The 26,073-nt window shown below is 42.7% G+C and overlaps 1 protein-coding gene and 1 pseudogene across 1 annotated transcript in view; both read right to left on the bottom strand.

Annotated features, from left to right (window-relative positions):
* The window catches only part of ADAMTS17 (ADAM metallopeptidase with thrombospondin type 1 motif 17), a 479,690-nt gene that overhangs the window by 243,865 nt on the left and 209,752 nt on the right, over positions 1 to 26,073 (bottom strand). The window contains exon 10 of the mRNA XM_004372648.2: positions 286 to 426. Within this exon, the coding sequence (XP_004372705.2) occupies positions 286 to 426 (141 nt within the window). The remainder of the gene's footprint in view (positions 1 to 285; positions 427 to 26,073) is intronic.
* Positions 20,696 to 22,856, bottom strand: LOC101353129 (ubiquitin carboxyl-terminal hydrolase 14 pseudogene; annotated as a pseudogene).

Below are 26,073 nucleotides of genomic sequence, written 5' to 3'. Positions count from 1 at the left end.
AAAAATGGAATGGGGTTCCTTTCAAGACACTGTCACTATATTGGTCTTTCAATCAATCAACAAGCATTTATGATCACCGGTTGGGTGCCTATCATCATACCAGGTACATCCTTGGGAGCAAGGTCTTGTTACAGGAGAGTCTGCACTGATCTGCCTCTCCAGCCAGCTGAGAATTCTAAAGAAGAGTCATTTTTCCTTTTCACATTTGCTGAGACTTTTTTTTTTTTTTGGCTTTTGTAAGTACTTCCTATCATAGTGATTCTATAGACTGATTCAAGGACTTACTTAAGGAAGTTTTCAAGGTCATCTCGACTGCAGGAGGACCATGAGAGGTCACTGGGGTTCCGGCCTTTGACCCACTCTCCCGACATGATGTGGGACCTCCCAGCACAGGATGAATGGTCATCATCATGGTTCATCCCCAAGCTGCCGTGGAAGAAGGGCAGACAGACACTTACGTTAGGCTACAGGCTTCTCATTTCCAGTTCCAGGTCCTGGCATGCTTAAATCAATCTTAAATACAAAAGGTGACATAGGGTGACACCCGGTTCTTACAGACCAATAGTGATAGTTTGCAGAAAATATACAGGGTAAAGGTTTGCTTACTTAGTGAATAAAGATTGATTGAGCACCTAAAAGCCACTAATAGCATTTGCTAAATACATGAATACTAAACGAACGAACAAAGAATTAACTGTGATAGTATGGTTCTTAAACTCTAAGCTTTTAATGATTAGATTTATTTTCCCACATTAAAATATCCCAATGTTAATGACTGCTATAGATTGAATTGTATCCCCCCAAAATGTGTGCCAACTTAGCTAGGCCATGATTCCCAGTATTGTGTGACTGTCCATTTTGTCATCTGATGTGATTTTCCTACGGGTTGTAAATCCTACCTGTACAATGAGGCAGTTATGTTAATGAGGCAGGACTCAACCTACAGGATTAGGCTGTATTTTGAGTCAATCTCTTTTGAGATATAAAAGAGAGAAGTGAGCATAGAGACAGGGGACCTCATACCACCAAGAAAGTAGTGCCAGGAGCAGAGTGAGCCCTTTGGGCCCAAAGTCCCTGCACTGAAAAGCTCCTAGACCAGGGGAAGATTGATGACAGGGACCTTCCCCCAGAACCAACAGAGAGAGAAAACCTTCCCCTGGAGCTGGCACCCTGAATTTGAATGTCTAGCCTCGTAAAGTGTGAGAGAATAAATTTTTCTTTGTTAAAGCTAAGCACTTGCGGTATCTGTTATGGCAGCACTACATAACTAAGACAGAATTTGGTACCAGGAGTGAGGTGCTGCTCTAACAGATACCTAAAACATGGAAGCGGTTTGTGAAAGGGCAGAGGCTGGAAGAGTTTTCAAGTGCCCAACAATAAAAGCCTAGATTACCCTGAAGAGACTTTTGGTGGAATTATGGACATCCAAGACAATTCTGTGGAGGACTCAGAAGGAAGTGAGGGGAGGTGTTACACTGGAGACAGCAGAGACAGTGAGAAGCAGCAGCTGAGAAATGGCAGTAGAAGAGAAATGGCAACAGCAGAACCAGGAGACCAGCGTGAGACAGCGCTGGAGCTGACCTACGGGGCGAGAGAGAGATGAGTGCCTTTTGCGCAGGAGGCTTCCTGGTGGAGTGGGGTGCCTCTGAACACTTATTGGTGGAGCTAGGCTTGCCGACCCACAGAGCAAGAGAGCTGAGTGCCTTCCAGCCAAAGTTTACTGGTGGAGTGAGGTGCCTTCAGGCACTTATCAATGGAGCTAAAGAACTTTGGAACAACTGCCTCAGCAGGGCAGATGGGCAGTGAGGCCCGAGGTGCTGAGAGACCAAGGAACCAGAAAGCAGAAGCTGAAGAGACAAGGAACTCAGAAAGCAGAGCTGCCTCAGTCTCAAAGGGTAGGCCATGACCTATGGGGTCTCAAAGGGTAGAATCACTACTCAGATGGAGAGAGAACAGAGTTGCCATTCCAGTGGGCCTGGAAGGTGGAGCTGAAGCCCAGGGCCAAGGGGCCTCCACTCAGAATCTGGAGAGAATGGCCAACACCGAGAGTCTGGAGGGCAGGGCCATTGCCAAAATGGTCTCAGAGAACAGAGGATTATTTTCAAGGTTTGAGAGCTAACGTAATGTGTTCTGCTGGCTTGCCTGGTGCCTGTTATCCCTTGTTTCCTTCCAATTTCTTCCATTTGTAATGGAAATGTCTACCTTGTGCCTGTTCCACCACTGTACTTGGGAAGCAGAAAACTTGTATTCTAGATTTCAAAGATGAAGAGGAAGTTTTGGATTTTGGACTTGGAGTTGATTTAAGACTTTTGCTATGAGATGATGTGGTGAATGTGTTTTACACATGGCAAGCATATGAATTTTGGGGGGCCAATGGGTGGAATGTTATGGATTGAATCGTGTACCTCAAAAATGTGTGTCAACTTGGCTAGGCCATGATTCCCAGTATTGTGTGACTGTCTACCATTTTGTCATCTGATGTGATTCTCCTATGTGTTATAAATCCTACCTCTGTGATGTTAATGTTAATTAGAGGTAATTACGTTAATAAGGCAGGACTCAATCTACAAAATCAGGTTGTATCTTAAGTCAATTTCTTTTGAGATATAAAAGAGAGAACCGAGCAGAGAGACCGGGGACCTCATTACCACCAAGCAAGAAGAGCCAGGAGCATGTGTCCTTTGGACCTGAGGTCCCTGCACTGAAAAGTTCCTACACCAGGGGAAGACAGATGACAAGGACCTTCCCCCAGAGCCAACAGAGACAGAAAGCCTTCCCCTGGGCCTGGCACACTGACTTCAGACTTCTAGCCTCCTAAACTGTGAGAGAATAAATTTCTCCTTGTTAAAGCCATCTACTTATGGTATTTCTGTTACAGGAGCACTAGATAACAAAGACAACGACCTAAGTGTTTTGTGTGCCTTAGAGATAAGTTACTGTGCAAGGGGCTAGTGGGAACCATCCAAGACTTTGACCTATAGAATATCATGGCTTCAAGTCTTTCAACTACAACAAATTGTGGCTTTTATGTTTCCCATCACTATAACTGGGTCCACCAAGATCACACCTGTTGTCCCCCAAGTTGTGCCTGAAAGATACCAGGATGCTTGTCTAGGTCTTGGAGGGGAGTGGCCACATACTCTGAAGTGAACAATGATCTTTATTTATACACTTGTGGTCACTGGAGAAAGATGAGAGGCAGAACACACTAGACTAGATGGGCCAAAGTTTGCTGACCCACGATTCCCAGAGCAAAGACACAGCGTGTATAAAAATGCACATTCTTTGTCAACCATTCCAGTTGAAGAAGTCATATGCTTTCATTCATTCAAAAATATTTACAAGATGTTTCCCAAGTGCCAGGTAATGGACTAGAAGGAGAAGATACAACAGTGAACAAGTTGCCACCCTGACCTCAAATTCTGGCAAGCCTGGGAGAGGACATGGACACAAGAGGAGATGATGATAAAAAATGGGTAATAAGTGCTTCCCCGGAGCCACATTTTGTGAGTCTTCTTCATGTCTCTGCTCATCCCTCATCAACTCTGTTTGCTGCTTAAATGCTAGGGTCTCACAGAGAGCGGTCCACTTATCTTACCCTGCACACGTTCCAGAGACTCCCGTGTTCTCCCTACAGAAACTCCTCCTTAACCCACCCCCACTGGGGCTGGATAAGCTGATGTTCATCCATGACCTTTGTAAAACACATTGCTGGTGCTCATGCGCCCTGAATCGGGGCTAGCAGGCCCGCCTCTGGTCACTCACTCATTTCTGCTCCCATCAGTTTAAACTGTATTTATTCTCAAACCTATTTATGCCAGTTATGCCTGTTATTTCAATTAATACAGGTGGTTACATGTTGTATAAACCAATGAAATATGAGAAGAACAGGAAAGATGTTGTTTTTAGGAAAACAAATTTAGCTGGTAATAGATTCCTGTCAAACTGATGTGGGCAAGACTACTATAAAAGATTGGAAAAAAAGCTACAAAAATCTGTCCCCAGACTACTTCACAAGCGTCTTTTATGCCCCTGCTCCAACCTAAAGAAAATGACAGTGGGGATTCAGACTCACTGCACTATAGGTGTGGCTTGTGTGACATGGAATTCCCACCAACACACAAGCAAATGCAAAAAAAAAAAAGCTTTTTCATCATAAAATTCATGAAAAAGAATAACATTTTCATGGTTTAAGTTAAAAAAAAGTGTTGAAAGCATCTAAGTATAACATCTTTATGTTTTTCTACTTCAACCAAATTTTTTGTTCAATTGACCAACCACTATCTTGTCAGAAAAGAGCTTCTACGGCACCTCCCAGAGATGATGGCCACCACATTCTTCCTCAGTCCAGAATTCTCGACCTAACTCCAGGCTCTCTCCACTAGGCTCTCTTTCCCATAGGCTCTTCCAACTCACAGATTTCCTCATGGCATCTTTGTATCCCAGCTTCTGGTCAGTGATTGGCACATTGTAAGAACTCAATAAATACTTATCGAGTAAATTATCTCTTTAATATTGAAGAAAGTGCCCCTAAATTGGAAACTCCATATCCATGATATTTGTGCTAATTCTAGTGCAGTGGTAACTTGCTCAACAGAATAATGAATGATTTACAGTTAGATTCAGTCTCATTCTCCTGCTTAGATGCCAAGTATGCATTTAGTTGGGGTTCAATGAGGAACCAAGAAATTATTAAATAAATCTGACCAACAAAAATAACTTAGATAAATTTCCAACAGTCACTTTGCTGAATAAAGTGAGTCCTACTTTTCAATTCAATTATTTAGCTTTTTACTTTTTACTTTTTTTTACACACAAACACACACTCACATATGCATACCACGTTAACTTTTAAGAAACTGCCTGGTTCTTCAAGTACCTTTAGTGAAGGTTATCAAATCACCTTGATATCGGAGCCCTGGTAGTGTGGTGGTTAAGACCTTGGCTGCTAACCAACAGGTCCGCAGTTTGAATCCACCAGCCTATGGGCCAGCTCTACTCTGTCCTACAGGGTTGCTATGAATTGTAATCGACTTGACGGCAACGGGCTTGGTTTTTTGGTTTGGTATCAAGTCACCTTAAATTTGATTTAGGGTTTGATTTGACATCTTTAAATAAAACTGGTGATAGAGTTTTTCATGGGTAGATCTTCTGAAAATTTTGATAGATTTCAATGAACTCTGTTAAATGTATATAGGTTACAGAAATAAAATGTCTCATGAAAAAAGTGATTTTAACAGTCATATTAACAGGATATGATACGATATATGATATAATTTTAGCAGATGGACCAAGTAGACTGTTTTGTCACCACCTTCGTCAGGCGTGGTCCTTGCTCATGATGGTCACAACCCATAGGGCACGGAAGTCATGGTCTGACTCACTGACTAGACTCTCTTTTCTCCACATAGTCTGTGCCTTGGAAGAAATGAGGCAAATTCAAGGCCTTCATTGTACCAGTGATGTAAAACCTTCAGGGAACATAATCCTCAGGGAAAGGAATGTTTTCCCTGCTTAACCAAAACCAAACCTGTTGTCATTGAGTCGATTCTGATTGATAATGACTCTATGGGACAGAGTAGAACTGCCCCACAGGGTTTCCAAGGAGCGGCTGGTGGATTCGAACTGCTGACCTTTTCGTTAGCAGCCGTAGCTCTTAACCACTGTGCCACCAGGGCTCCTTTCATTAATGGTTTCAGAAAGCCCAAGGCGCTGAGACTCTGAGCTGGGTCCTCGGGAAATCATCTAGTTGACACTTACCCAGGGCCTCCACTTGCCTGAGTTACCTGCCCACCAAGTTCCTCAGTCACAGAAAGCCCCTTTTCTCCTGCTTGAGCCCCAGGAAGAAAGTATTCTAATTACATGGTGTGGAACATTTCAAGCATTTCAAAATTTGCACATTCACCAACTAACCCATTGCCGTGGAGTTGATTCCAGCTCATAGCAACCCTACAGGACAGGGTAGAACTGCCCTATAGGGTTTCCAAGGAGCAGCTGGTGGATTTAAACTGCCAGCCTTTTGGTTAGCACACCACCAGGGCTCCATTCACCAATTAGACACAGCATCATCTTATTTTCAGAAATGTTCAAGTCCTATAAAGAGACCTCAACTCTCCCTACACAAACTCTGTAAAACTTCTTTCATTATAATTTAACCAGGATCAGAGGCATCTCCCACCTCAGGTGATGAAACCCTTTCAAACCTGGGCCACAACCCTATGGAGAGTCACCACACGAATTAATTGTTCCTCTATCTTTGTGCCTTCACAAGCTGTCTCCCATCTTCCCCAGCTGGGATCTCCTGAGCAGCCACCGGATGGGATTTTCAAACAACAAGGATGTTGGTTGGAAAACCACAATCGGAGGACATCCAAGCACTGAAAGAAAGTCTCACCATGTACAGAAGAATGTTACACTTCTGACCGTTGCCAAGTTTTCTCTGGTGGTCAAATTGGTTATAAAATGAAAGAGGCTCCTTCTACCACTCTGCCGGATTCTCCTAGCCAGGGACCCTAGTCTCTTAGGAGACACAAACGATGTTTATCAAAGTCCTCAGAGAAGCTACAACCACACGTTCCTGACAAGGCTCTGACAAACTAGGTGCACGTTGCGTCCTGCTAGCGTTTCACTCTTTCGACCCTCACAGAAGGACTTCCCTAAGGAATGCTCCAGTCAGCAAGGCCAGCCAAGAGTGGGATTCTGGGGTTTCTGGAGCTTGTCTCTAATATAGACATGCTGGATCTGCCTCAAAATGTTCAAATGCTAACTAAGTTCCTCATAAATTTGCAGTTGTGATGAACTGGCATTGGGCTGGGAGTTTTGATATGTGAGGTTTACAGAAACTACTATTTTAGGCTATTTTTAGTTTAAATTAAAGATTACTGGGCTGAAAAGTCTATGTTACTTTAGGTTTATGTCCCAGGGCATCCATTATTGCTGACAACATTATATTTAACAAAAATGTGTAGAGTTAAGTACACACAGTGATTTTAAGTTTAAATGACTGCCGGAGTAAGGACGCAGAGAGGCCTCATGTAACACATGGCCCATATTTATCAGACACAACAAAAACTTTATAGCCTTGAGTTGATTTTATCTTAAAACAAAATAATATGCTGCCACTGTATTTACTTCAGGAAATCCCACACATACTATACAGGGAGTTCTGAGAGAATTCCCACAGTCTTCTGACCCATTCTCACTCCCTCCCTAATCCTGTGAGCCACGGGAGATGGCAAGGTGTTCTGGAGTTGGTGTATCAGCCATCTTGGGAGCCTCAGTTTAGCTCTGGGCTCACCCGTTTCTCAGGAGCTTTGGGATATTGATGTTTAGGTATATGAGTCAGGTTTGGCCTCCCCTTGCATGAGTTGTGAAAGGAATGCTTGGGGTGGGATGATGAACCCAGGGAAATGGCTCCCATGAACACAGCCTCTCAACTGCAGGAGTGGGCAACTGGCCTAAGCCCTACTTCAGTAACCCTGAGGTCACACTGCCTGGGAATCACTCTTGAGTAAATGTTTGTTGACTAGCTCATAGTCATTTCTAAGAAATGGTGGGCAGGTCTGCATTAGTTATTTTTCATTAACATAATGATAATTAACATGACAGCGCTGCACTGGAGGAGAAATGCTCCCCTGTCCCTACCTCCTACCAGGGGCCAGACTGTCCCTTCAATCTTCAGTTACTCAGAAACTGTCATCTATAAGAGCTAAAGTCACTAGGGGATGACAGGCTGCACCAGTGCAAAGTGGGTTGAAGGTTAACTGTCATGATCCTCAATAGACCCTTGGAAACCCTATGGGCCAGCTTTGTCCTATGGGGTCGCTATGAGTTGGAATCAACTGGACAGCAACGGGTTTGTTTTTTGTTTTGTGTATATACATACACAAAGGAGCCCTGGTGATGCCACGGTTAAGTGTTTGGCTACTAATGGAAAGGTCAGCAGTTTGAACCCACCAGCTGCTCTGTAGGAGAAAAGACCTGGCAGTATGCTCTCCTATAGGGCAATTCTACTCTGTCCTATAGGGTTGCTATGAGTCGGAATGATGTCATGTTGAAGCCTAAGGTGTGCCTGACCCAAGCCATGGTGTTTTCAATCATCTCATAAGCACGTGAAAGCTGGACGATGAATAAGGAAGATGGAAGCAGAAATGACGCCTTTGAATTATGGTGTTGGCAAAGAATATTGAATATATCTGAATATATCATGGACTGCCAAAAGAACGAACAAATCTGTCTTGGAAAAGTACAACCAGAATGCTCCTTAGAAGCAAGGATGGTGTGACTTCATCTCACATACTTTGGACATATTATCAGGAGGAATCAGTCCCTGGAGAAGGACATCATGCTTGGTAAAGTAGAGGGTCAGCGAAAAAGAGGAAGACCCGAGATGGATTGACACAGTGGCTGCAACAATGGGCTCAAGCATAACAGTGATTGCGAGGATGGCGCAGGAACCGGCAGTGTTTCGTTCTGTTGTGCATAGGGCTGCTATGGGTCGGAACCAACTCAACGGCACCTAACAACATGAGTCAGAATAGAGTCAACAGCACACAAAAACAACATACACGCACACACCGATCAGCAACAAATGGGCTTTTAACTTCTAATTTAACAAAAATTCAACAGACTGTGTTGAAAGAAAGATAAATAGAGAAAGAAAAAAGAAAGAGAAAGGAAAAAAGTGGCCAATTCAGTCCCGTACTCTAGAAGCAGAGTGCTAGAGCTGAAAGAGCCCTGGTTTTGGAGTCGGACAAACCTGGATGAGGATTCTAGCTCTGCTTCTTACGAAAGGTATGTTATGTCTCTGAGCCTCACTTTTTTCATCTGTGATGAAACAGGGATAATGACACAGTACTTCAAGTCATGTCATTCATCCATTTATTCAACAAACATTTGTCAAATGCCTTCCATGTGCTAGGCATTACTGTGGGTACCAGGAACAGGCAAGACTCTGCTTTCATGGAGTCTGCATTCTAAAGGAGTGGAGGCGAGGATTACATGGGAAAACACAGAACAAAACATCTGGCAAGTGCTGTGCATGGAACCCTTGACAGCCTCAGGTATGCCTGCATGAAGAAATGCTGCAGCCCCAGAGCCTCAAACCCAGGTGCCCTCAGGAAGCTGCACAGATAATGAAGGTAGCGGGAAGATGTCATACAATAGGGAAGGTGGTGAACTGAAATGTTCCTGTCCCACTTAAACACCTCTGAACCCATTTTTCTTTAGCAATGACTTCACTGAAGAGGGCATACCTGTTCTGTCAGACGTGGTCCAGGGATTGCAAGGTTGAGACCCCTGAATAGAAGCTTCGAGGGAGCCTGTGAGGCTGTCTACTGCACTCAGCGGGGACACTAGTGCTTTAGGGATACAATTCTCGCCTTCCATGTGGGAAATCCTGTTCCATTCCCAGCCAATGCACTTCATGCACAGCCACCACCTGTCTGTCAGTGGATGCTTGTGTGTTGTTATGATGCTGAATAGGTTCCAGCGGAGCTTCCAGACTAAGAGGACTAGTAAGAAAGGCCTGGTGATCTACTTCCAAAAATCAGCCAATAAAAACCCTATGGAATCCAACAGTTCCATCCATAACCAACCGTGGAGATGGCGCAGGACAGGGCAGCGTTTTGTTCCATTGTGCTCGGGTCGCCATGAATCAGGAGCTGACTTGAAGGCAGCTAACAACAACGGTTCTTGGTCGGTGGTCATCCTGTCCAGGACCACAGATGGCCTCAGGACGCCCGCGAGGGAAAATCATTGGCGATCGCCGGCCTACACTACGCATCGCCCTTCATACGATGGTGATGATGATGTGGCTGTCGGAGCATCCAGTTTGTCTGCATCTCCCGGCAGCAGGTCGAGGTACAGAGGCAGCAGGCCACAATCTCGCTGGGTTCCTGCGCATCCAGGATCCTGGGGTGGGTAAAGGCCCAAGGGATGAGGACCTATAGGGCTGAAGCTATTACCATCCCAGTGAAAAGCCATTTCCTGGACCTGAGGGGCCCCGCCAGCCCTACCCTCACATGGCAGAGACAGTCCTCACCACAGTGACCTGGTCGCTCCCTCTAGTTCCCGGAGCAGGACTGGGTACCAGTGGGGCTCAGTAAACAGCTGCTGAATGAAAGCAGCACATGAATGCCTGGGTCCACTGAACAAACCCACTAGCACAAGGCAGAGGCTGCTCACACATGCATCCTCCTGCTGCCTCCTCGGTGTGGGCACACGGGGACGTGGCATCTCCCTGGGAGGCACAGTCACTCCTCCACAGCGCGTCACGGCTTAGAGCCCTCCACAAATGCCTCCAGAGCCAAGTCACGCAGCACCTGCCTTATTACTCAGTAGACTTAGAGTCAAACAATGTTTGAAAAATTATACCAAAAAAAAAAATCATACAGGTATGTTGATTTCTGACCTGGGAAAACATTCTTTAGAAGTGTCAGGTCTGAAGACGATTCTAGTTAGAAATTTTAAAAATGTTTAAGATGATGGCTACATTGAAGGAGTAAGGATCTAGCTTTCCAAGCTGACTATTCTTGAGGGGACAATTCTAACTCCAATGAAAAAGCTGTAGTATGCTTGTTTAAAAACCTGCCCAGACTGGCCTGACAGACACTGGAGAAACCCTAAGAGTATGGCCCCCCGACACACTTTTAGCTCAGTAATTAAGTCATTCCTGAGGTTCACCCTTCAGCCAAAGATTAGACAGGCCCATAAAACAAAACGAGACTAAAGGGGCACACCAGCCCAGAGGCAAGGACTAGAAAGCAGGAGGGGACAGGAAAGCTGGTAGTAAGGAACCCAAGGTCAAGAAGGGAGAGTGTTGATATGTCCTGGGGTTGTTAACCAATGTCATAAAACAAGCTGTGTACTATTTAATGAGAAGCTAGTTTGTTCTGTAAACCTTCATCTAAAGTTCAGTTAAAAAAAAAAAAATTGTAACCACACAGGGCGGCGAAGTGTTCTCTGACGGGGCAAGTAGAGTGAGTGAAAGTAATGAGTCAATTTTCTTTCCTTCCTCTTTCTAGTCTTTCTCTCCTTCCTTCCGTCCTCCCTGCCTCCCTCCTTCCTTTCATTTTTTCAGAATTACTCAGGTGTTTTGGGAACTTTACTCTCCTATACAATTTTGGTTTGTCAGGTTCCATAAAAAATCCTTTCAGTTTGTGGTTGCACTAAATAAACCTATTTATTTAGGAGCTGACGTCACTAAAATTTTGAGTCCTGCCATCCTGTGACGTGGGCACCTCCTCAATATTTCAGGCTCTTTAATGCCCTTTGGCTAAGTGTTTTAGTTTATATCATATTTTAGTTTACATCATAAAGGCCTTAAATTTCTTCTGAGCATCACTCCTAGGTACTTCTTATCTTTGGCTGATGTTATGAATGGGGTCTGCTTTTTATTCCTCTCTAATTGATCACAGCTAGTGTACAGAAGGAGCCCTGGTGGTGCAGTGGTTAAGAGCTCCACTGCTAACCAAAAGATCGGCCGTTCAAATCTACCAGCCGCTCCTTGGAAACCCTATGGGGGCAGTTCTACTCTGTCCTATAGGGTCACTATGAGTCAGAATCAACTCAGTGGCAGTGGGGTTGGGTTTTTGTTTTGGTTTAGTGTACAGGAAAACTATGGACTATTATCGTTTGGTCTTGTGACTCAGCACCATGGCCAACACTTACTGGTTCCAATAATAATGATCGCTTTGTCTCTTCCCTTTCAATATTTATACTTGACTTCTTTTTCTTACATTATGAAATTGGACGGGACTTCCAACATAATGTTAAATATCAGTTACAACACAGGCACCTTTACCCTGTTCCTAAATCTAATGGGTAGTCCCTGGGTGGTGCAAATGGTTAACGTGCTCGGCTGCTAACAAAAAGGTTGAAGGTTGGACTCAACCAGGGGCTCTTGGAAGAAAGGCCCAGCAATCTACTTCTGACAAATCAATCACTGAAAATTCTATGGAGCACGGTTATAATCTGACACACACAGGGTCACCATGAGTCAGAACAGACTTGACGGCAACTGTTTGTTTTTTGTTTGTTTTTAATCTAATGGAAATGCTAATATTTGCACATTGAATATATTTACTCTATTTGCAGATAGCAAATTTGATCAGTTTAAGGGGGCTTTCTTCTAAATAAACATTTTAAAAGGCCTTAGGGTAAACACTGTTAGGGATTTCACTTCATCTCCCCAAAATATGTGTTAGATTCCCAACTCCTATACCTGTGGATGTGATCTTGTTTGGAAATAGGGTTTTCTTTGTTATGTTACTTAGATCATATCCAAGCAGGGGGGGTTCTAAATCTAATCACTTCAGAGTTAGGAAAAGAGCAGATTAGACACAGAGACACACACACGGGGAAGACGATGCCATGTGAGGATGGCCAAGGGACCAAGGAACCCCCAGGATTACTGACAAGAAAGGAATCTACACGGCTGAGTCCCTGATTTGAATTCTTAGCCCTCAGAACTGTGAGAAAATAACTGTCCTTTAAAGACACCCACTTGTGGTATTTGTATCACAGAAGCCCTAGGAAACGAAGACAGAAACTAAAGATGGTCTGACATAGCGGCCGGAGTCACAGTCCAAGGAGAAAGAGGCCAGGGCTGATGCTAAAGACCTGCCACTGACCTCCCCGGCCTCTGCTTCCCTAGCTGGAAAGCGAGAAACTTGAACCAGATGACTATTACAAGGTTATCCCATTCAAAGTGGAGTAATGACTGCTGACCTAATTTAAGGTGTGGTTGCTTTTTATTCTTTCAACAAGAGTTTATTGAGCACCACTATATTGTATCAGGCATTTTTCAGGGCACCAGGTACAGAGCAGTTGAGTGGCACACAGCCCCTGCCTGCAGGAAGCCCACAGTCTGGTGGGGGATCACAGAGAAGTCGGCCGACATTGTAATACCATGAAGCTTTCCAATAAAGCTTTCTGCCATGATGGAAATGTCTATCTGTGCCGTCCAATACAGCAGCCACATGTGTACCTGATGTGAGCTAGTGTGACTGAACAACTGAAGCTACAATTTTATTAAACTTTAGTTAATATAATTTAAATAGCCACTTATGGCTAATTGCCACCAACCTGGCTCACACAGGTCTAGCCAATAACTTGGCTTAACTGCCTTGAGTGCTGCCGTTGTTCCAGGAGCTGTGGTTGTGGGTGTCACCACGTTGGGTAAGAGTGTTCCTGTGACCTCAAATTACTCACAGACATCTGGAGAGATCAGACAACCCGATGTCCCAGCTGGGGAACGATCAGTGCCCAGGTGCAGACATCAGAAACTGAAAGCTGTGGGCATTTAAGGAATGGAGACTTTTACAGGCTATCCCATCCGGACTCTTTGTATGACCATAATGTATGCAGAGTGTTTCCTCCAAAATGGTGATGGTGCCATCTGTGAAAAGCCCTCTGAGTCCCAGGCTGGTGGTGGGATTTGTTAGAAGCCAAGAACATCTGAAAAGGCTTTACATCGCATCCAAGAAAATTAAAGAACATCAGCTCAAATTTTTATTTGTATTAGACAATAGATGTCTGAAGAGCAAACAGAAGCTCTCACTGAAAGAGGAATTTCTGAAACGCCTTCCCATGGGTGCCATTTCTGTGCTATTACATCTGGGACATTTTCAATTTCAAATGAATTTAGCCAAGGAATAGCAGAAGATAATGTGCCTTTATTAGCAGAAATAGAGAATGATGAAAATTAATGAGGCAAAACAAGGGAGATAATTCTAATGCTAAAAAGTTCTGTGAGGCTCTCTTTAGCTATTTAAAAGGAAGATAATGAACAGAAAAACATTCTTTGTACTTATGAAGGCTTCACTGACAAAACAAGCTCTTCTGAGAACAGCCCCTGGCACTATGCATGCAGTCTCCCCTTGGCACCTTTGCCCTCTGTGGCCTGCAGTGCAGAGGTGGCCCCAGCAGAGGAAATGGTGCGACCCACTGGGGTACAGAACCATGTGAGGCCCGTGCAGACACAGGAGCTCCAAACACCAGCAGCCCACACAGGCAGCCTTCCTCCAGGTGTCCCCTGCTCTCCCAGAGTGCATGTTGGTTTCCTGGGACTCAGTTTCCACTTCAAGTCTGCCGTGGACCTTCACTTAACCTGACTGCACTTCCTGGAGGGCCGCATGGGGCAAGGGGAGGGTTCCAAGGACGCAGGGTGGCGCGGCACGAGTAGGCGGAGCGTGGGACTCCACTCGCCCCTCCTGGCCTGCCCAGGGTGCTCTGGGGACGACAGGGTGGCCAAGCCTGAGGCTGGGCTCCAGGGTGGCTCTGCAAGAAGGCCATGCACACAGCCTATGAAGCCAGAACAGTGGAGATGAAGAGGACAAGGTGTTTCTCCTTAAAAGTGTGCTCCCAAGGGTCTGCCAGGGCAAGACTGTGGGCGGGGGGTTGTCAGTGTCTGGAACTTACTTTGTTGGAGGCAAGTAGAAGACGTGGTGAGAGTGAGAAGAATGTGCTCTCTGCTTCTCAGTCTATGGAGCTGCAGGCTCCAGATCTGGAGAAACAGGGCTGGAACAGGGCAGGGAATGGAAGGACGGCTGAGACGTTTTAGAGATGGAAACTCGGGTTAATGTACTCTACACCTCCAGATGTCAAGGAACTTGCTACTTACAACAGATGGCAAAGATTACACGTGTGTAAACGGAGAGCTGTTGCTGTGTTTGGGGGGAATCTACAGCACACCAAATCCTAAGTATCTGGTCCCTGAGGAGTGCCACAGGGCCAGCATATCAGAAGGCTGAGGTCAGATCTCCCCATTCAAGGCCACCCCTGGGGTCTGCACAGCCAGAGCTCTGCAATGAGGTGGACAAGGGGAGGGGGAGGTGTCTTCTTCCTCTGCCCACCTCCCTTTGTCCAGGCTTACCTGTCAGCTCCTGCCTTCCTACTGATGTCACCGATTCATAGTAGCCTCCCCTTGCTCCCAACAACTTCACATTTTAGCACTACTGGTCTCAAGGCGCAGAAACCCTGGCGGTGCAGTGGTTAAGAGCTCGGCTGCTAACCAAAAGGTTGGCAGTTTGAATCCACCTGGCGCTCCTTGGAAACCCTATGAGGCAGTTCTACTCTGTCCTATAGGGTCACTATGAGTCAGAATTGACTTGATGGCAACAGGTTTGGGTTTTTTTTTTTTTTTTGGCCTCAAGGCATCCATCCAAAGGAGTGACTATAACACAAGTATGTCAGGCATTGATGTGGCAGATTGGGGAGGGGGGGGGGCTGTTCCTTGGTATCATCAGTACAGTGGTTCAGTGGTAGAATTCTTCTTGTCTTCCATAAGGGAGACTCGGGTTTGAGTCCCAGGCAATGGACCTCATGCACAGGCACCACCTATCTGTCAGTGGAGGCTTGTATGTTGCTGTGATGCTGACTAGGTTTCAGCAGAGCTTCCAGACTAAGACCAACTAGGGAGAAAGGCTTGGCGATCTACTCCCAAAAATCAGTCATTGAAAACTCCATGGATCACAATGGTCCGATCCACAACTAATCATGGGGATGGCCCAGGACCAGGCACTGTTTTGCTCTGTTGTACACAGGGTTGCCGTAAGTTGGGGGCCAACCTGACGGCAGCTAACAACACCATCACTGCAGGCTTTGCTCACCACATTTCCTCAGAGCAGGCATTCATACGTTCCTGCTTCTGAGCCTAGGGTAGCCCTTGGGATTTGGAGGGTCTGAACCGATTACCTAATCCCTGCCATTTGTGCCGGGTCCATCCACCTACACAGACCTCACTGGCTATTATGGACCAGGTGCTGTGCCAAGATGTGGTCTGCCTATAAGACATGGCACTCAAAGGGTAGTCAAGGGCAGGCCCCTCCCTCAGTACTGACGGGGAATGGGATGCTAAGAACGGTATAAATATTGAGAAAGCAGGGAAAGAAAATGCTACAAAGTGGGGGTCTCCTGGGAGAGAAGAGAAAACAGTCCTGTCAGGGTGCCAGGCACTACACCTTATGTACACTAACTCACTCATCATTACTATCTCCATTTCACAGATGAGGGAACTGAGGCAAAGAGAGACTGAGAAACTTGCCCAAGATCAAACAGCTGATAAATGGTCAAGTCTGTTTGGGCCCGGGCCATCTGTGCTCTTAACCTGCATGAGGGGCCCATTATGACAGCCCGTGATGGCCCAGCCCTCTGAGGACAAGTCTGCCCCCATGCCCAAAGGACTGGGGAGGTCAAGGGCAGGCAAGAGAGACTGACGGACCAGGGCCATGGGATGCTGGGTGGGCACAGCTGGATGGTTTGCAAAGGAGGGCAGGGAGCATGGGTGGGGAACTTTGAAGCTCTCTGTGATACTTACCCATCCACCACCCCTCCTTTTGGTGCTACCTTGAACTTTTGTACACTAGAAACACTGCCAGGATGAGCTGGGGAGAGGGATAATTAGGAGGAGCACAGGACATTTTAAGGGCAGTGAAATTATTCGGTATGATACTGTAATGGTGGACACACATGATGCATTTGTCAAAACGCACAGGACTTCACAATACAAAGAGTGAAGCCTAATGTAAACTATGGACTTTAGTTAATAACAACACATCAATATTGGTTCATCAATTGTAAGAACTATCCCACGAGATTGTAAGGTATTAACACAGGGGAAACTGTGGGGTGGGGTTGGGGGAGCAGGGAGGGTATCAGCGGTGTGTGAGAACTCCCTGTACTTTTTGTGCAATTTTTCTGTAAACCTAAACTTCTCTAAAAAAAAAAAGTCTATCAAAAATAGACATATATAGGATTCGGGCAGACATGGCTGTAGCAGCATGCTTGTCCATTGTCCCACTCTTGCCTATTCTGTAATATTCTGTGGACTCGGACAGACATGGCTCTAGCAGCATGCTTGTCTGTTTTTCCACTTTTGTCTGTTCTGTGATTATTTCCTTGGATTCCGGCAGACATTCTGGCTCTGGCAGCATGCTTGTCCATTTCCCACCTTTGCCTTTTTGAATATATGCCAAATAAAACTTTTTGCTTTACTAAACTTTGTGATTTTTTCCCCCTACAACAGTTAATGGCGTAGTCATCAAGGATCTCTGAAGCTACGAATCCAGTCGGCCTGGAGGAGATCTGGACTGCGGAGCAGAAGCTAGCAAAGAGAGATCCTATCTTCTGGACTCGTGTTCCCACTCCATGTCCGTTTGGCACCAATGGGGTGAGTGCTCTTAGAAAACGAACCTCTGCTTATTCTTTGTTGTTCTCTTTGTCATGTTTTGTTCGGCATACTTGTTTCAAAAACTGGTTGTTTGATTAAGGAGAATCTTTCTTAGATTTTTGCTTGATCGTTTGGTTAAGAGTGACATTTAGTAACTCTTTAGGTATACTGCAGTTTAGGTCCGGATTCAGGGGTTTGAAACATTAAAGAGGTAATTCTGTTTTCAAACAGCTTTGAGTCACTATAAACCGCAAACCTCGGGCCTTTTTGTGACTCAGAGAAAACCTGGAAAATAGTGCTCTGTTTTGCCAAATTTGCAGGGAGATGTGGCAGCTCCTGACCTGTGTAATGAAATTTGCAGGGAGAGGTGGCAGCTCTTGCCTGTTTTGCCAAATTCTCAGGGGGAGGTGGCAGCTCCTGACCTGTGTTATGAAATTTGAGGGAGAAGTGGTAGTTCCGTACCTTTTTTATGATACATTTTCTCAGTAAAGAATCACAATGTTAAAATTAAAATCATCAGTAGCTTTAAAGTACTTTCCAGTTGGAAGAACTAGTCTATTTAAGGTCTAAAATAAGAGACTAGGTCTCTAGCCAGCAGAATGAATTAAGTTCAAAAAGAAGAAAACCAAAAGCTTGAACATTAGAGCTTAACATCTTTGATAAATGAGCCTGGATTTCCCCCTTACTACTGAGACACTGGTTTGGGGTTCATATTGAAAAACGCTATAAACTGCGTATACTAAAAGTAATGTGGAATTTCAGTGACCACTTTGGGAAAATGAGCTTTCATTGTGTTGTCCTTTCTTTCCTTTAGGGAAATTTTGCTTGATGCTCAGGTTTTGTCAAAAGGTCTAATATTCCTCCATCTGAGGCTCTGGCAAGTTCATAAGTTTTATCTAGAACCTGTTTTCTCTGTCGAATTGAGTCGATCTTACCAAAAATGGCTATATATACTTTAAGAAGCTAGAATCCACACATGCTTGTTTTGTGTGGTATTGTCTGATGAGTTTATGTGGCCTTTCTGTCTCCTTTTGTCCTGAGAGCTTGCTTCTGGTCTCGAGCGTTGTGTCTAAGTTTCTGTCTTGTATCAAGTTGGAGGTTATGGCTGAGAATTGCTGTTTTTTGTAAGTCTAATCATAGAACCACAGTTCTTTCTTCGTCCAGAAGAAACTGCATCTTGTGTCTGTCTTATGATTTAGACTTTTAATACCTACTTGGAGAAACTTTGATATAAATTGATCTGTCTGAAAAGTACACTAAGATCTTTATGTTTTATACTATGTTAATCTTAAAAGCAAAACCTTTCTAAGTAACTTAAGCTAGATATTACATGAAATGCGTTTTATTTAAGGAAAAAGGCTAGTTTTGTCTTGAAGTAATAGTAGCAGTTCCAGAACAGTAAAAAAGAAATTAGTTATCTTTTGTCCTTCAAAATGCCTAGGTCAATTTAAACATATGTAAATGAATTGGGATGACACCCCCAGCCCCAGTCTTGCTAGCCAAGAATTTACAAAATTGCTAAAGAGCTTTGGTATTTACTGGGTAGATAGCCTTTCAAAATGCCTCCATCAATTTAAACATATGTAAATGTCTTCCAAGAGTCAAGGGAGTGAGGGTAGGGCAAGATCAGGCCTCCCCAGCCCCCAGTCTCCAAGCTCCTATAGCTCCAAGGAAGCTTTTGGAAGAAACTTTCCAGCAAGGTGAAGACCCTTTTAAGACAAAAGAAAAATTGCAGCTTTGCTATAGTTATCAGAAATTGAGCAGATCCCAATCACAGAACTGTAAACAAGTTCTCTCTATTATAGGGGAACTTTAAGAAGCCAAAAAAATAGAAATCACAATGAGACACGCCTGAAGTGGCCTGGAAGAATGTTTCCACTCCTAGCCAGACACTTAAGGTTATATCTGTATCAATGAATTGGTCAATTGAGCAGATACTTTGTGATTTCCAAAGCCAGTTAATAAAATCTTTAAGGGCTAAAATTAGATTGGGAAAAATATGAGAAATACTAAAAGTTGAATGAAATCTTAGCATCTTTAAACAGACTTTCTTTCACTTACAGTTACATTTTATGGTATACAGGCTTAAATAATAATTCCCAAGACATTTTAGGTAACTTATTGATGTTAAATTGAGTTAATAGATATTTGTAATAATTTAAGCTTATATACTTTGGCTTTTTATGCCACAAGAGGAAGAATGTATATATATTTTTAAGTCTGCTAATGAGTATTCATTTTTACCATTTTAAGGGGATAAACTATAAGAGATATGCAACAAAGGCAACGTGTAAGAGGTTTACTGAAAAACAAATTTATTTGATATGGTCAAGTTTTACCTGTCTGACTAAAGTTTAATGGTTTATGAGATTTTTAGAAGTTTTAATGTTAAGCAGCATATAAAACAAAGAATTAGGTTTCTCACTATTAAAATAACAAAATCTTCTCTGATTTCTGAGCTAAAGGGTTAATTTATTCTTTGTGTAATCTGCCTGGGAGACAGGTTTGGCATTTCATTAGAATAAGATTCCTGAGTCTAAATACTAAGCCCCATGGCTTTTAGAAAAGAAAGCTAAGGTTTTTACTTTAAGGTCTTTGGTTAAATAACTTAAGTATTGTTTCACGGTGACCTACAATCAACTTCTGACAACTCTGAAATTTTATGGAAAGCCACAACAATTTTTATATGTTAGCATTTCCTCTTATGTTTTTGCCTGGTATTAGACAGTAAATATATAATGTTATGTCATAATTTTATTATTTCTTTATTGTTAACTTGGTCACAAATTTATTTTTTGAATCTAGCATTAGAAAAGCCAACGGTTTGATTGGGAAATTCACATCATTTACCTATGAAGTTTTTATATTACTATTGATTTAGAAATAATATTTGGAATCATTATTCCCCGACCTTGAGCATGGAAAACTGTGACCCAGCTGTGGCTGGGCCCTCACAGACTCCCAGAGACACATCAACTGGGCCCTGAGATAGACAATAGATGGGACAATCTCAGAAATTATCTTAAGGAAATTTTCACAAAAGCCCATCAAACAGAACACAAAAGACTTTCCACTCTTCTCTTTTTCTATCAGCATTTAGTGAATAAAATTTGTTGGACCAATGAAGACCCTCCTGACTCTCATTACTGAAACCTGTACCAATGATTGTTAAGAAAGACAATTCAAAATGTAGGATCACAGTTTCTAGCCAATCTGTGAAAAGGTGAAGCTTTCAATGGTTTTGCCCATTTGTAATATTAATATATACTGATGGCTCTGTAACTGTTCTTTGGACTCTGGCAGACATGGCTGTGGCAGCATGCTTGTCCGTTTTCCCACTTCTGCCTTTCTGAATATATGCCAAACAAAACTTTCTTTTTGCTTTACTCAACTTTGTGATGTTTTTCCCCTACTACGCTACTCAAGTATTTAGAGATTTGATAATCTTGGTATATTCTTACTTAGTATATCCTGACTATATGGTATTTTGTCTCAAAATTATTATGTTATTGTATCTGAAGCTCTTTAAAAATATGGTTAATGGTTATATTTGGAAATTTTTTATTTTCTATTATTGATCACAATTTATTCTAAAGTCATGAAAAGCCAGCAACAGAAAAGACTGAGTCGCCAGTTGGGCTGGACAAATACTTGATTGTACCCACGTTTCCATGGGATGTGGACAGCAGCACTGAATTACACAATGAGAGAACACTTTTCCTTTCTACCTTCCTGGCAAAATTTTTGTTAGATAAGGCAAAGGATGGGCAGCTACCAAATGGTGATTTGAACCATGCAAGGAGAACAACAAATAATAGAGTTACAGGCGTGCAATAAACATCTGATAGCTCAATCTTGGGCTGCAAAAGGCAGGGAGAAGGTTGAAAGGCATTTCACCTTAGAATTTTTTAAAATTATGTAAGAAATAAGCTTTTTTAAAAATGTCTTCCTGCTACCTTATACAGGGCAGCACAGTCCAAAGATATTTTCTCTTTTCTGTAATTTTTTACACTGATTCACAGAGTGGTTTGCAAGTCTTCTTCCACCCTTTCTTGTTCCACATGAGGGGAAACACATAAAACCACACCTAATTATCTTCCTCTAAAGCTCTGGATTACAGAAATGATCAATGAGTAACATTTATTTCACACCTAAGCATAAACAGCTAAAATGAAGATTACTGTTCACTTTCCTCTTCCATTATTTCAACTCTGCGAGGCCCATAGAGTAGAACATAAGCTATATGCCAGTCTCCACCACCAGAAAGCTGCAAGATATCTTCTGGTGTAACGATGCTGACTTTATCATCATCAAGCTTAATCCATTCATCTTGTTTCCTTTTCACCCATGATACATAATGACCCGAAGAACTAGACCTTCCCTGATGTGTTAGCACTGCTTGTAAGTCATAGTATCCACAGTTTATTGGAACCAATATCATTAGCAAAAGAAAAGCGTTCGTACTTAACTTCCTTCTGAGGACTACATTTTTTGTCACTTATCTTTGGTTGCTGATTCACTTTTTTATCTTCTAGATCCTTGAATTTTGACCGAAAAGAGACCATTTTCTCTTGAAGTTCTGGTGTACACAGTTCATACACATCCAACATAAGAGGAAATTTAACATCCTTAAGAACTTTGGCATTCACAGATTCCTTCTCTTTATAAAAAAATCGAACCATCTGAATAGTCAAGTAAGCAGGTAGCCGGCTGATCTTGGAAGATTTGATATACAAAGCATTTCTCTGCAATGTTGGAGACTGTTTGGTGATTTCTTCCTGAAGTCGCAGCTTAAGTCCTGTAAAAAGATACTTGACTTCTTGATGGATAAACCAGCTAAGCTGAAGCTGATTTTCCTTTCCTTTAGTGACTTCTTCAGACTGTGTACATTTCATGGTAGTTTCAAACTCAACACCAAAGAACTGATCGATTAAACTTTTCTCTTTAGAAGGTGTCACTGCTGATGCAGATGAAGAATCTGTCTCTTTAACAGAATCATCCTCTAAGGCTTCCAATTTCTGTTGCCATACTCGCATCATTTGTATCCAACGTTCATTAGCATCCTGTTGAAGATACTGTCCTTGTTCGCCCTTCTGTGCAAACTGTGGGAATGCCATGTGCAAAAACTGCAGTAGAAAAATGGGTGGAATACTAGAAGTTTTATACATGGAATCAAACAAATCTCTAAGTGCTGCAGTAATATACTGTGCTGAAGCCATTTCCCCTGAAGCTCTCAAGGCACCTTCTTAAAAGGCATACCTTTTAAAGGCATCTTTGAGTTCAGGCACAGAACGGATACACTGAACTGTAGCATTCATGTAACAAGTGTTACCAAGGTTTGTCACTCCACATGGTAATTCCATAGCAGATGCTAACTGTTCTTCTGTCATGTCTTCTATGAAGACAGTTTTAGCTGAGGGTTCCTCAGGAAGGGCATCCGCTGAGCCCATCGTTAGTAGGTTCATTCCATTTTTTATTTTGATGTTTCCCCAATCATCATCCTTCCATGTTCCTCCTTTTACCATAACTTTCTGTCTGTATGGCTGGACTCCAGTCAATGCAAAAAGCTGAGCCTTGAACACCATTGGAGGTTCATCAGTATTCAATTCTACGCCTTTGAATTTCTCCTTTCCCCATTTTACAGTAACAGAGTAGAGCGGCATGGCAGGAACCGAAGCGAAGCAGTGGCGCAGGAAAGCTGGACCTGGCAGGAGCGGCGAAGGGAAAGGAACGAGAAGCAGCAGCAGCGGCAGAGGTTGAGGCACGGTAGCGGCGATAGTGGCAGCTCTGGCGCGACGAGAGTCTCATTCAAACCGGCCACTGGCGATGACGCAGCAGCACGCAGTTCGCCAGGCAGAATCCCTAGACGACTGCAGGGAGGAGGCAAGGCGCGGTGGGGCGAGGTGGCGCCTGAGGAAGGAAGGAGGAGGGAGGTGGGAAGAGGGGCTGACGGAGGGGAGGGTAGGGGAGGGGGTGGACGCTGGGCTATTTGGAAATATTTTTATCTAAAGTTTTTTTTAACTGATTTTATTTGGCCTCTATCTACATTGTGTTGTAATTAATTTCTATCAGGTCTTTTACTATCAAGAATATTATGTTTATGAATTAATCATGGCCATATTAAGTTTTGTCATCTGCAGATAAGTTTTTACTTTGCTGATTTGCTGAAAACATTTGACCAAAATATCTCAACAAAAAGATGGACTATATTGGACTTGCTAAAAGGACTGTGACTAGATTCAATCAACATTTCCAGAACTCTTATGCAGAAGCTGATGAGGTCACAGACTGAGGCTGATCCAGGATCACATGAAACAGAAACTACATAAGACTGAGCAAATGAAAGGAAACTAAGGGTTTTATGTGGGCATATTGCTGATGTTTTCAGGTCCTACTTTCTGGATATAAGAAACCATTTTCCTTTCTCCTAAATTATCTAACAGATGGGTTTAGATATTATTAACTCTTGAATTAGAAGTTCCGTTGGTAAACTTAGCAAAGTTGTAAATATCATAACCAGAGAAGTATATGAAATTTGAGCTATGATTTTACAAATTAGAACAGCATTAGATTTCCTATTAGTTCCCCCAAGAAATAGTTTTGTGCCTTAATAGATAAATGTTGCTGTATTTATATTAATACTCAATCTGAGGTTTTGCAGAATATAGCTGCTGTTGAGGCATATGAAAAGCAATTACTGATGCTGCTTATGTATAAACAAACACCTTTGGTTCCAAGACCTTAGGGTCATGGTTTCATTGGTTATTTCAGACAGTTGACCTAATATTATTAGTGTTTCTGTTTTACTTCCTAGTTTGCTGCATGGTGCCTAGGATATTAAAAACCAGATGATGCCCAATTACCATTTGTTGAGCATTTTTGATAAAAGATTCTATAGCAAGATCATGATCCAAAGGAAAGAAGGATGAGAGAGTTGTTATGTAATTCTCCTGGAATCCAGATTTCTGGTTTTCTTGGAGGTTGAGGCAACCCACACAGCACATCGCCTTTGAGTGTCCTTTTGAACCTCGAGCTTTGAGAAAAAAAAGGTTCCTGAAGACACTCTGAGTCAAACAATGGTCCAGATAAACCAGTAAGACGATTTTGCTCTGGGCATTGTGCTTTTCTTTTTTTTTGAAGAATTCAGTCTGTTTTAGGAAACTAACTTCAAAGATCAGACTGAGAGTTATGTTTAAAGTAAATCAGTAATCAGTTTAGTCTTTAGGACAGTGTCGTATGAAATACCTGCCTAATGTTTGTAATCCAACTGTCACTCTCTTATAAGGCAGAAAATTATGTGTCTTAAAGGAACCAGGTTCTCAGAGGAGATCGACCTCATGGTTCAGACTCCGTTTTGTCTTAGGTTCCATTTCTGCTTCTGAGAAAGTGACCCATGACTGTTAATAGGTAAACCAAGGAGGGGCAGCTTGCCCTTGGGAAGAACACTTAGTATATTTTAAACAGACTAACTGAAGACCTCCTACAGGAGAAGTCCATCCTGTATTATCTTGCTAATCATGAATTCTCTAATGGAAACTTCATTGTCACATGTATAATTTTTGTATATTTTCTGTTTCTTCTAGACAAACTTTGTGTTCTCCTTATGGATGTATGTTTCTGTGTGATACATCCAACTATACTAATTTAGATGATCCCTATCCAACTGATAGTGAATTTATCTGGGAAATTACTCATTCAGATTCCTGACGAATGTGTGGGCTGTGCACTTTGAGAACTTTAAGATTATCTTTAGATATTCACAGTAATAATGCTAGTAAATACTGGAAACGTTAATTTGTTACACATTGTAAAATAAAAGTCAGAAGAAAACTCACTGGTCCAACACTCAGGGTATGGTTGGTAGTTTTAATTCCTAGTTACAGTATAGTTGAATTAGAGAAATATTTAAGAAATTTGTCAATTGCTACGGGACAAATAGCAGACAAGGTTGCTAATGGGATGGAATCACAACAGCGATCTCTGATTCCATAAGCAAAGGTGACATGAGATGACAAAATAACCTTAGATTTTTTTTTTATTAGTCCAAGAAAGTGGTAGTCTGTGCTGTAGAACTAGACAGCAAGCTACTTGGTTGCACACTATAACACCCTTACAAACATCAGATTTGTTTGGTTGATTATCATCAGGAATAAGTACATGGGCTAGATCACTATTACAAGGAATAGTAATATTCTTAGTCTATATCCTGATAGTGTTAGGCATAATAAAATTTATCCTCTATTGTCTTACACACCTAAAAGGCAAAGAAGGCCTCGGGCTAAAATGTTGATGTACATTGAGTCTGCTCACTCCAGCAATGCGACTGATGAGAACATTGCTCTTACTTAATAACCTAGTGAAGAACCAGATGGTATCTGGTGGAAAACCAGCACCATGAGTTTATAGAGCCTGCAATGGCCACCATCTAGGAGCTTGATCATTGATGTGTTCTCTCCAATCTCTGATCAGAAGGAGGGAATGATTTAGGAAATAATATCAGAGTTATTATTCCCTGTCTTTGAGCATAGAGAATGTGACCCAGATGGAGCTGAGCTCACAAGGCCTCACAATGTCACATCAACTGGGCCCTGAGGTAGAAAGACAATAGCTAAGATAATCTTGGAAAATATCTTTTAGGGAAACTTTCACATAAAGCCAATCAAACAGAATGCAAAAGACTTTCTACTCTTTTTCTATTAGCATTTAGTGAATAGAAATTTGTTGGGCCAGTGAAGACCCTCCTGACTGTCATTACTGAAACCTGTACTAATGAGTCTTAAGAAAGACAATTCAAAATGCAGGATCACCGTTTCTAGCCAATCTGTGAAAAGGTGAAGCTTTCAATGGTTTTGCCCATTTGTAATGTTAATATATACTGATGACTCTGTAATGGTCTTTGGACT

The sequence above is a fragment of the Trichechus manatus genome, unplaced genomic scaffold (genome assembly GCF_000243295.1).
Source record: "Trichechus manatus latirostris isolate Lorelei unplaced genomic scaffold, TriManLat1.0 scaffold00019, whole genome shotgun sequence".
In the NCBI taxonomy this organism is placed as follows: Eukaryota; Metazoa; Chordata; class Mammalia; order Sirenia; family Trichechidae; genus Trichechus; species Trichechus manatus.
This window is presented reverse-complemented; position numbering and strand designations above follow the sequence as displayed.